General features: G+C 39.6%; 1 protein-coding gene across 3 annotated transcripts in view; it reads right to left on the minus strand.

Annotated features, from left to right (window-relative positions):
- Window positions 1-854: 854 nt before the first annotated feature.
- lsr (lipolysis stimulated lipoprotein receptor) overlaps window positions 855-12500 on the minus strand; it is a 14565-nt gene continuing 2919 nt past the window's right edge. For 2 of the 3 annotated variants that reach the window (XM_068570031.1, XM_068570030.1), the window contains 8 exons: window positions 10900-11019; window positions 9371-9517; window positions 8467-8664; window positions 8273-8329; window positions 7066-7185; window positions 5551-5848; window positions 2038-2506; window positions 855-1602 (listed from right to left, as the gene is read on the minus strand). In XM_068570031.1, coding sequence (XP_068426132.1) covers window positions 1567-1602; window positions 2038-2506; window positions 5551-5848; window positions 7066-7185; window positions 8273-8329; window positions 8467-8664; window positions 9371-9517; window positions 10900-11019 — 1445 coding nt within the window. In that variant the 3' untranslated portion in view covers window positions 855-1566. The remainder of the gene's footprint in view (window positions 1603-2037; window positions 2507-5550; window positions 5849-7065; window positions 7186-8272; window positions 8330-8466; window positions 8665-9370; window positions 9518-10899; window positions 11020-12500) is intronic. The other variant, XM_068570032.1, reaches the window with a different exon arrangement.

A 12500-nucleotide genomic window follows, 5' to 3' on the forward strand; every position in this document is an offset into this window, starting at 1 on the left:
GGAAGTTGATAGATCCCACAGGTGAAATTAAGCTTTGAGTAAAGCCATTAACTGTTCATGATATCAGTAACCTTGTTTGACGGTGGATCTGAAAGGGTACCAGTCTGTGGTTCTTAAACTGAGGCCTGAGGACCATTAGGAGTCTCTCAGAGGGTTACAAAGAGTCCCCAGAAGAATACAATGAGATAGTATTTCACTGACACAATTGGTACTATGTGTCCTCTCTGCTGCCTCCAACCTCCAGAACAAATATGTCCAGTAGAACAATCTCTCAAAATGAGCGTACTATGATGTGTAGTGCTTATAAGAAGTTCCTTCTGAGATGATGGATCCAACACATCTCAGATCAGCGCTTAAAATGCAGGAGACAGAATTGTGGTTTCTGTTCAGGATAAATGTGGTGCAGCTGACCTGAAGCCTGTCTGTGCATATACTCAAAAAATGTCTGAGCGGGATGTTTTCATGAAAGTCTTTATCACAGATGTCTCGATTGTTTCATTTGTATTGCTTGTATATGTTAAGCTTCACAGAGAAAGCATGTATTGCAGTTTTCTTGTCATAGACTGTGTTGTTGCAGCCTACTGCAATGTTAATGAGGAAAGAAATAGTCATGTTTGGTTTTTTTTAATCTGACATGCTGAAGTTAGTAATGAACTTCTAATGATAAACAATCTGAACCTCCTCAGTGTCTCAGTAATTAATGAGAAAACAAACTTGCTTTTAGTCTTAAAAAGTGTAAGGTTCCACATCCAACAGCAATGTTGTGATCCAATGATCCAGAGAAACACATCTATTTAATGACAGCTAGTGCCATCTAGTGGTGAAACACGGGAAGTACAATATGTAGCCTGCCAATAGGGACCTTTATTGTAAAATTAGGTTTCATCACTTCACAAAAAGCATTCGTGTTTTCAGAGTGTATTACTGGTCGACTGTAAAACATACTGCGAGTTACAACTGAAATATTGAACTTAAAAAACAAAAAAGACAACTAAAACGAAAACATACATATTCTAACCAAGATTTTGCTTCACCAGGTTTCAAAATACATTCAGCACACTCAAACTAAAAGCAAAGACAAAATAAAATCCTTTAAATGTACAAAGATTTTCTTATAAAAACAAAACAATTTTCACAAGTAAAAAGCCAGAATAATCTATAGACCCCTACTAATCTACATCAGTACCTGTATAAAAAGGTGACTGAAACTAAAAAAAGTTTAAACCAACATGTTTACTTGTCAAGCTGTAAACACCTTCACGGAGAATTGTTTAACAGCTTGACTTTCACATCTACAAGTCAGATTCTGTACACTCGATAAGGCACTTGTGGCAGCCACAATGTTTTATACATGAGAAGGCACAACACATTTCATCTGTGCACCTCTTCCCTGTTTAAAAAAGTATACATATACATTCAGCATCAACTCTGAACAAATGTACTGTAAATTATGCAATAAAAACAAATCAGCACAGCATGTTAGCAGTGTGACTAATATGTACAGTCTTTAACTTGAACTGGTCCAGAGCGGCATCACTGGACAGGTCGCTCTCGTCACTGTTGGTCTCACACCACCAAGCTCTCACGACTCACAGCTCCATTCTGTAAGACAAGAGCAGTCTCATCAACTATCAACTATCATTGTAACCATGAACTGGGGGGAAGAGATCAAACATAAATCCTTAACCTAGACTTCAAAAAGGGCCAGAATGTAGGATTTCGGGGGAGGAGTTAGCAGAGATGCGTTACACAGGTATTACTAGTTTGTAGAATTAGTTAATTGTTGTTTTTCGCAGGATTTTTTGACAACAAGGAAAAGTATCCTTTCATCTTATAGCTCACAGATGTTCTAAATTTGATATATATATAATTTTTCATAAAATGTAAAATCCACAGCCCTCCCTCCATGCAGAAAATGTATTCTGAAGTTTATTGAGTTATTAAAATCGAGTAGATCTCTTACAAAGTCCATTTAGTACAAAATTCTTTTTATTTTTATTTTTTAAATGAATCATCCAGTTCTTAGCTGCGACTCACCTTGCGGAGGTTGCTTTTCTTCGAAGATGACACACTTTCATCTTCGCTATACGGTGGGGGTGGAGGAGGCAAGTAGTCGTCACGGCGGCCGGGGTTTCCGGAGGGCGGGGCATGAGGAAGTGGCGGAGGCCCCCGTTGATTCCTCCCCCAATCCGAGCGGTCGCTCTCGCTGTCCAGACGCTCCCGGCTGCGTGCCCTCTGCTGCTCGCCCATCTTCTTCCTCTCCATGGCTTCCCGCAGGAAGCTGTCGTCATAATCATCTCGCCGGCCCCTGGCATCAGCGCCGCGCTGGCGATCCCTTTCCAGGTCCATCAGGTCGTCACGGCTGCGGCTGCGTCTCCCTGGGAGTTCCCCGTAGCCCCCTCCGCCTCCTCTCCGGCGGTCATCGGGGGAGGGCTCACGCCGCCTCCGGTCATCAATGTCACGGCTGTTGCCGCTGCGGGCGCTACTGCTCCAGCCGTCATCAGAGCTAAGGAGACAGGAAGCGGCGCACATTGAACGAGAAACATGAAGGGGATGTTGCGCCGTCATTGCATTAGCTGCTGAATAGAGTTCACACAAGTTTCAATTTGACCTTAAAAACCAGTTCCTGTATCTTGTGGAAGTCAACTAACTAAACTGCACCAGAGTTTCAGCTACACTGTTGAATGTCTGCAGGTCTCTTGATGCAGTGTAAATCTAAAACAGGGCGACACATGTGGCTTTCAGAGCATTTCGATATTTGTATTTTTATATGAAACTATACGCACAATTAAGAAATTACAACCTTTGACAATCACCAGATCCTTTATAGAGTTTGTCAGCAGTTTCAATTATTAGGGAACCTTCATTTGTCACCCATGACACAGATTACACTTTTAAAAGCTTTTGATTCAAAATAGTCACCAGTCATTCAGAATGTACAGAGTAAGACAGTGTTTGGAAATCATTGTATATTTCATATATATTTTATATTTTATTTAGTTGTAATGGAAACTTGAATGTAAGAAATCTGCAGAGAACAACTGAAGTTGTTGGTTTATGTGCACTTCTTTATGCCTGTCCTAATTTGTCCTGTGTCAAAATAATGTCACGTGTGCCTCAGAGGCCGGCGCGCTCCCTCTTCCCAACCAGTCTGCGCTGCACTGCGAGGAGGGCAGTCTGAGTAGCTGCAAGGGTCAAAAGCTTTGTCCTGTTTATTCATGAGGGAGGGAGGGAGGTAAGCTGTCTGTGTTTTCTTTTATTGAATAGGTATGTGAGTATATTCTTTAAGATTGATTTGTTTCATGTTCTGGGCCAGGCTGATTTCTACTGTACCTTTTCTCAATAAGTCATTTTGTGGACTGCATGGCAGCAGTCGAATGACAGAGTTGGAATCCACCTTTAAACTTGTTCCATTATTTACATTTTTAACGGCGTTAACTATTTGATCATGCGTTAATGCATTTTTGAAATTTTTTTACTTTTTTGCATTGAGAGGGGCTTATCGCTTTAAATCTCTCCAGACGTAGTTCAGACCTGGTGTCTTACGGCTCTCCCAGTCCGGCCCGCGTGAGGTCAATCAAACATAAAAAATAAATAAATAAGATGCACGCTATGAACATATTACGGCGACACTCCTTTTACTTTGACGTGAAAGCGCGTATTGTTCTGTATCTTCTGTTCTTAACAAGCAGCGGTGCTCCCGCGAGCCGCTTCACCTAAAAAATAATGTTCAGTGCAACTTGTTTAAGCCAACACACTACAGACTGGACTTTTCTCACTGAGGAAGAAAAACTGAACTGAACTGGAAAACATGAAAAGCACTTATTGCTTTTGTATAAAGTGAATCAATTGCGGGTCTTTAACATACATCTTTAAGGTAAGCAACAGCGTGAACATGGACAAAAGAAGGCTTGTCCCTCACAGGGACCCTTACTGCTGAACAGTACCTGTTCAGAAAAAAAAGAAAACAGATTTATAAACTATATATGTATGTATGTTAACTTGTTGTTACTCCAGAGTGCTGTTAGATTGTCCTGATAACATTACTTTAAAATAAAAGCATGCAATACACTAGTTTTTACTTCATTCTTGAATTTGGCGCATATTGCAATTAATCACAGAAAAATAATGCGATTAATCAGTTAATTTTTTTCAACTTTGCCCAGTCCTAATTTTTACATTTGGCACATCCTCCCCTACAATGGAATAATGGCTTCAAAATATTTGCTAAATATTTTATATTATTTTATTTTTATACATAAAGTTTTAAAAAAAAGAGAAGTTGAGGTACAACCAATATACCTCAACTTATTTATATGGATATTTTCTTTACCATTTGGGGAATTTTCTTTTCATACACTGCAAAAATTCAGCTTCCAAAAACAAGAAAAAAAAAGTAATAAAATGAGGGAAATATTACTTGAAATAAGACAAATTATCTGCCAACAGAACAGGAAAATTTGACTTGCCAAGACTTCTTGAAACAAGTGAAATGCTCTAAAATAAAAACTGCCTGATAAGAAGAAATATCTTAAAAACAAATATCAAAAAACAAGCGCATAATGCCTTGATTTAAGATATTTCATCTTACTTAGATTTAAATTTTTGCAGTGTGAAATACAAATGTGGTGATGATGTAAGATGGGGAACTCCGAAAAGTATCTGTACCTGACAGAAACTGCTGCACTAGCTGTGTGATGTCACCAACAGCAAAGTAAGTCACAAGGGGAAAGCCCAGTGAACAGACTCAACTCGAAAGACACGCCTCTGCTGATCTAAGAAAACCGACACGAAATGAGACCGACATTGGAATGCTCAAGATGCTCATATGAATATACACATACTATAAAATACATCACCTACAAGAGTCAAATATGAATAATTCTAACAAGTCCAGAGTATTGGTAGCAAATAAATATGTTCAATTCATTACAAAACTGTGGCTGGCAGCTTTTTACAATGTTAACATAGTCTGAATGACTGAAAGACATGCCAGTGATGGGCAAAAACAAAACAATATATAATTTTGTGCAATAAACTATCTAGTTGACAGCATTAATTATGTACTCTATGTTTATATGCATGACAAAGTGAGATGGGCCTTGTAGGTTTTGCTGAAATATTTTTGGAAAGCACTGCTTCAGAGTAACAGAGACTTTTATTCACTCTATTCCACTCTTCTAAGGTATTAAGTATTACATTTGATCTATTATTGGTGGCTTTACCCGTCCAGTCAAATGGTGACAACACGTTCACAAAGAAGCACACAAAACTACTAAAACAAACTTTAAATCCAAAGTTAACTTTTTTGTTTTGTTTTCTAAAGGATCATTCTGTTTGGTGAGAAAGGAGACGGATAAATCAAGTCGCCAAGCTGAGCTGTTTGCTCTTCTTATTCAATAGCTGAGTAAATGTCTTCGATGGAGTCAAAGCTTAGTGCTCCAAGCGAGACAGTCAGCTCCGTGCCTGTAACTTCATTTGGTAAATAATCACCAGCTGCCACTGATAAATGGTGCTGGGGATCATGGTCATAAGGGAAATAAGGCTCACCCTCTTCGGCCCCTGAACTCATCCGGGCGCCTTTGTGGTGGCTGGTTATCATGGCCGTAGCGTCGTCCGATGTCGTCAAGGTTGTCCATGGAGCGAGCGCGTACACGATCCCCCATGTACCCGCCACCGCGACGCGGGCTGTTGTCGCGGTGGCGGCCTTGCTGGGACACACTGCTGATGGTGCTCATGGCTTCATCCCTGTCATAGACGGTGGCCAGAGGCGGCGGCTGGGGACGACCCCCGCGGCCTCGAGGCTCCATACTATCGTGCAGGGAACTGACTTCGGTCATATTATCCACTGGTTGGGGGAGGGACAGAAAAGAGATGGCAAGTAAACCCAAGGACATTACTTTTTTTACATCAGGAAATATAGGACATGGTGGGAAATGAACACTAAAGACAGGACAACACCACCACAGGGGGGCGCAGGAGAGGCAAAGATATTGTACGAGTTGTGATATCAGTGATAATAACAGTAAAATCAAAAAACACACAGATGTGAAACACATTGATATCACTCAGTGTGACCTACACTTCCTGAGAATATTATTATATCCGATACTCATCACAAAATAATGTCCAAAATCCGCTTAAAAGTTCATATAGAAAAATAAGCATCAGAACTTGTCTAAGATTCATCAGATTTTAAAATTTTCTTCAGTGTTTCAGTGATAGTTGCCAGTACATTAAAGTGTATATTGTAAACAGGAACTATTAAGAGCTAAAATTGGCATTTTAAATGGTGCAGACTTGCCAAAATGTAAACAACTAGAGGCTTCATATGACTGTAAATTACATACTGTTCAGGGTTTTCCCCATCATGACGTTGAGCTAACAGAATCTGAATCTTTATGTCAGCTGAATAAACATTACTCTACCAACGGTATCGCACTTTCACTTTGTCCAATGTGTCTATGAACAAACACTTTTTAGTTTGTGTTCACTCATTCAGTGGCTGTGATGTTGGTTTATTTACCAGCCATTGATTAAAAAATAAAAACTATCAGTAACATTCAACACTTTCTTATGCTGTGATACAACACTTGAGAGGAATTGCACGGATTAGATTAGATCAGTACAATAACTCACCGTTTATTACAGTTTAGTTATATTAGATTAGTAGATGTTGTAAAACATATTAATCATATTGAATGTCCTGAAATTGACATCCACCCACCCACCCAACCACACAGATACACACACGCACACACACACACACACACACACACACACACACACACACACACACACACACACGCACACACACACGCACACGCACACGCACACGCACACGCACACACACGCCTCTTCTTTTATGTCTGGCCTCTTCATAAAATAAACTGAGTACAAGTCAAGCTTTGTAAGGAATGACCTCCACAACTATTTGGAGGAAATGGAAACTAGCCACAAACAGAGTTTAAGTGGCTGCCTCATCACTCTCGACAGCTTTTACCAGAAGTTGCTTTATTTTCTCGGCGGCGCAGAAACTGCGGTCAGAAGTGATCAGTCACTCACGGCGGTTGTAGTTGCCAGGTCTGGAAGGGTCCATGTTGGCGAGCTCCCGCTCCATGTAGTAAATGGCACGTGTGGCGTTCCCATCGGGGTCCACCTGGATACGATACCCACTGCGAGCTGCTGACAAAGAAGTTAGGAAGTTTGATTTCAGCTTTGGCAGCTTTATGTAAATACACTGAATGAATTGGCCCCCGATGTGAGTCCTTTACAAAGAGAGTATACTGACTGAGTACAGTCTGACACTTAAATTTACCTAGATGTTGATGATTTAATATATATATATATATATATATATATATATATATATATCTTAGAGACTGAAACAACATGTGTATCCTACTAAATCTGACACACATTTGTCACAGGCTAAATGATCCAAATAATAAAGATCCTGGTTAAAACCTACTGAAAAACTACTAGCAGATATCAAATGAAGTAAAGTTTAACTGGAGAAAGCGACTCCTGAAACTGACGTGACGGACTACTAAAGAGAAAAGACTAATAATAGATCAGATCTCGTATAAGAAAGCATGAGTAACAACTTCAATGGTTTAGTGAACCATGCAACCTTCAGCAAAATGTTTACACTAGACAGACTGGCGCAGAGGAGAGTGCTGCAACATGCTCTGACCGAAAAAGACAAAACAAAGCCGAGTGCAGTAAATAATAATAATCTGCTGTATTTTAGTCAATGGCAATCATTTACAGTTTATCTCCTTTATGTCTAGTTTTGGCAAACTACAGGTTTCCCTCAGAGAAATACACATAGGAAGTAAATGAGGAGTACATATATGGATGAATGGCTAGTGACATCATAATTGTCTAATTACTCTCATTATTGAGTACTGTTACTACAGGGACACTTTAATATGAACAGACAAACAAGCTAATTCCTTAAAAAAATTAGTGGGTCACAAAAGACGCAATAACAGTAATTTATTGTAATGAAGTTGGTGCCATAGATAAAGTTGCCATCGGACATCAGAGGTCATTAATAATGTCACATTTTCATAAAGAAAAAAACTGCTTATTTAAATAAATAAAAAATACATGAAGTTAAATAGATTGTACCTAGACTAGAATAAAAACATAAATTGAAAAAAAAACAAAAGCAGACTGGAGGCCACTCACTTTAAGAATTCAACTGTGAGCAACCACACAGTACCGTTTGAAGTGAGAACATAGGGTTCACGTGGGGTTTACTCACTGTGGTCCCCGCCTCCGTTTTGGTCATGCAGGAGAGGCACCTGGGAGCCCTGTCCAACTGCACACACACACACACACAGAGAAAACGTACACAAGGATTCAACAAAACTCTCCAAATTTAGCACATACTTTTGGTCATTATTAAACTAGTCAGTGACCGTTGACATTATATCAGAACTGCAAAACAAATCTCACCCGAGCTGGCGCCATCATATTCACGGCTGTAACCATTCTGGGGAGGTGGCGGTCCAGCTCCGTTGGGTAGGGGAAGCATGGGCATGCCAGGATGGCCACCGTATGCTGGCTGAGCATACATACTGGGAGCGTAGAGGGTTGGAGCATATTGACTCATTGGCACACCACCTTTCTTCACTGCTTTTCCTGCCTCGTACACTGTAAAATAACGGACAACAGCTGGTTAAGGTGGAAAGAAAAAGGGAATAATGTGGAACAGTATAAAACACCTGTAGCTAACACGAACTGAAGCACAATGCAATTTTGAAGGGTGTAATTTAAATGATTAGTTCAATTGTTTACCATGCTGAGAGGAGACCGATTAGCTTAGCTTAAACTGCATCAGACCAATAAATATACCATGTGAACCAAATGTTTTACTTTCAACACGTCAATTTCCTAAATATAGAACAATATCATTTTTATATAAATAATGTGTTAATTCAAGAGCCTAAGAGGTGCTGGTAGGCCAGGCAACAATTTGTGTTTAACAATCCAAAGTAAACTGTGAAATGTCAGTGCATGTTAGAGTGTGTTTACTTCTATGTTTACTTTGCCCACAAAGTAGAGTTTAACAGTAGATAATATGAACGAACAAACTTTTTTTCTACAATATCTTTTTTTCAATTAACAACAGAAGCCAAACTTCTTAAATGTTGAATGTTGTCCAAGTGTAAGCAGCCATAAAAGTACTTTACCCATTTATAATTAGTCTAACAATTGGATTATTTGAATCAGAAACATATCTGATGTTCTCATCAATGAATCTGACCAGACACTCAGTCCGGACTGCTGTCGTTACTTGTCGTCACGCAATACTCAGTGCTACTACAGACACATTTCAGTCATAACATTTGGTACTCACATGCTCGTGGGCAGCAGCAGCGCTCGGGGCAGCAGGGGCAACTGATGTAGCAACAGCAGGTGTGTGGACAACACTGGCACCAGCAGATCCCGATCAGGAGTATCAGCAGCAAGAAGCCAAAAACCACCAAAACAACAAGGAGCCAGTCTGTGTGGGACAGGAGGGTGAGCATTAGATATGTCTATACTTGTGAATTACATTATTAATCCACAAAACTTGATTTTCATTCTTTGGCAGGTAACAGAAGTCCAGAAAATAATAATATTTCTTTAATTAACTGAAGTTTGCAGCCCTGGACTGCAGAGACGTCCGTCTACAGTAAAGATATAGAACATAATACATCACAGGAGTAGAACAATATGAACTGTGTTTTGCTTGGACATTCTCTGGTGTGTAAATGCATCTCCGGGGAACCAGAGAAAGGATCACTTGTGTGTGTGTTGGTGAAATTACAGGCAGGGCTCGGACAGAGACCGATTGAACCACAGTCATTGATTCATATCAGTGCTTAAAGAATTATGATTATCTTTTACTTTTAGATCAAACAAAAACATTTTTTTTAAACATCGTTATATGTAAAAGGCTGACTACAGTGGTAAATGTGATATTTTTTAAGGTTTTGTCAAACCTGTAAAACCGGTTTGTCCTTGTACCCAAGACAGGATTTCACTCTACAAGTCAGTTCAGGCAGCACATGCCACATAGCGGAGAGACAAAAACAAGCAAACAAAAGCGGGAGAAAATGTTTAAATGACTCTACTCAAATGGAACTGTTGGGAGTGCTAAAACATTTTGTGTACACCGAGAGGGAATTGTGTGCCGAATACCCTTTTGTTGTAACCAGGCAGCTGCAGAAAGTCACACATGGGAGCTGAGCCATATTAAAGTTGATAAGATAAGGAGGTAGTGCAAGGAAGGCAAGGGTGGAAGTGAAGTAGAACAAGCAGAAAAGTTGAGTTTGCACAACCAAACCTTTATATTGTTAGATTATCACAACAGGATGTTTGTGTGCAGAGGTCTGTTCTCAAGATTAGTCACAGTGGTATTTAGTCCGTTATTGGGCGAGCAGGATCGTTGCCAGGACTAGAAAGACAATGCAACCGGGGTGTTTTCTAAGAAATGTGTCCAATACTTTACAGCTAAACCTAATCCTCTCTTTTACACCTCTTCTGTGACACTAAAACATAACTGAGCTATATATCAAGGGGCTTGTACTACCTTCCATAACCAGTAAGTCAATGCCAGGCAGGAGGTCAGTAGTATTTGACTTTCTCTCTGTGAAAGAAAGATACAGAGATAAAGCCACAATTACTTTAAAGTGGTATTGATTTAATTTTACTGCCTACAATCTCTAAAGACTTTTGCAGTCTTCTTTTAGTCACTTGTTAAATCAGGCCAAGTATATTTGGAACCCTTGATTACTGGACAACCTTTTGTTTAATCATGTGTGCAAATGGTAGAAAAGGAGAAGCAGAGAGAGAGAGAAATGAAGAAGCAGGTTTTTCTGACTACATACACAAACAACTTACCAAGGACAATTAGCTCTGTGTAGTCTTCGCTGTTCCCAGTAAGGTCCTGGGAAGAGACCACAGAACAGACGTAGACACCACTGTCACCCCATGCCGTCTGGGCAATATTCAGGTCTGCATCTGTGGGAAACGAGAGCTTTTAAAAGTGGCTAGAGTATTAATATGTACTATTATTACAATTCTATAAGTGTGGGATCTCATAATAATCAATGATAAAATGCAGTATCAAGAACACATTTAAAAATATGTGCCCATTTTGAATGTGTATTCTTCAACATTAGATCTTTTCTGTCATCCAACTCCAGTCATAGCCTTATTTTACCTTAAATTAGGGTCTTAGTGATTAAATTGGCATTTTGATACATTTAGCAAAGATGAACACTGTTCAGATCCTAATGATTAATGTTTTGTTAAAGGTCAATTCCAAAAAAACAAACACAAGTGAAAACTAAAACTGTAATGTCTTTGTCAAATGCTAGGCTGAACTAGTCAGCTATTAATAGATAGCGAAATGGATGTGTGTCTAAGAAATTGTATGGACTAGACAAAGACTCTTTGGATTACTTAAGCATTACACAGCAGTGTGTCAGTCTGTGGCTGTGTGTGTCTGTGTGTGTTGCAAGGTTCCAGCAGTGTTTCATTGTGGCATTTGCCCCTCAACACTATGCACACCACATGTCAAGAGGCAGAACTAAGTGTGCCAGTTTAGTTCAGGCTCAAGGGGAAAAAGTGGATTTCGCGGTTTCACCACATCTGCTAAAAAGCTGTTAACATAGTACATGCATGTCGTCTCTTTTGAAGTTTTTTTCCCCCAACAGTCAGAATCACTGCAAGTGCTGTTGGCATTGAGTCATAGAAGTTTGAACACACAGTAGTAGAAGGTTTTTATTTCAGCCTGAATATGTTTTTGCAAACAGATGCCTGCAGATGAGTATAGCTGGAACAAATTAGCTGGAAAACACAATGACACCACAGCATGAAGCCCTAGTCCAAGTTCAAATTTGATAACAATAACAAAGAAAATTAATATTTTACACATATTTTCTAAAGGGTATGTTTTCTAAGGCCATTTTGAGACTCCAAAGGTCACATTCCTAGGTAAAGGCTACTCGGCCGTCGGCACGTTAGCAGGTAAAACTCAATCGATGGAACGAGCTTCTGAAGGAGATGAAGCTTGCAACTTCACTGGAAACTGTTAATTCTGAGCTCATGCATTAACCTTGTTTACTTACACCTGTACTTAATGAGCACTTGTCCATGTATAATTTTGTCTAGAAATTTTGTTTGATGTATGTAACCAATTCCTTTTAGTTTTTGCTTCAGCCCAGTACAGACTTCACAGATTGAGAAATACCCCAAAAATAACAACTGTGCAACACAGTGTTGTTTTACTTTCACGTTGGCAGCATACATTATAATGGGTAGCTATTGCTTTAAAAGCGGTCTACATCAGCACATTTCTAAATAAATAATGTTGTCCTTTGTCTGCCACCCCGGGGGGTAAGAAGCAAGCGTCCATTACAGAATAACAACCCAACAGCAGAGTGTAGATGACGGGGCCTTGAGCAGGACACTTTCTGGTGAAAACACACATCATGAAT

This window comes from Clinocottus analis, unplaced genomic scaffold, assembly GCF_023055335.1.
Source record: "Clinocottus analis isolate CAN_PGR_092001 unplaced genomic scaffold, fCliAna1.0.p SCAF_9, whole genome shotgun sequence".
In the NCBI taxonomy this organism is placed as follows: Eukaryota; Metazoa; Chordata; class Actinopteri; order Perciformes; family Cottidae; genus Clinocottus; species Clinocottus analis.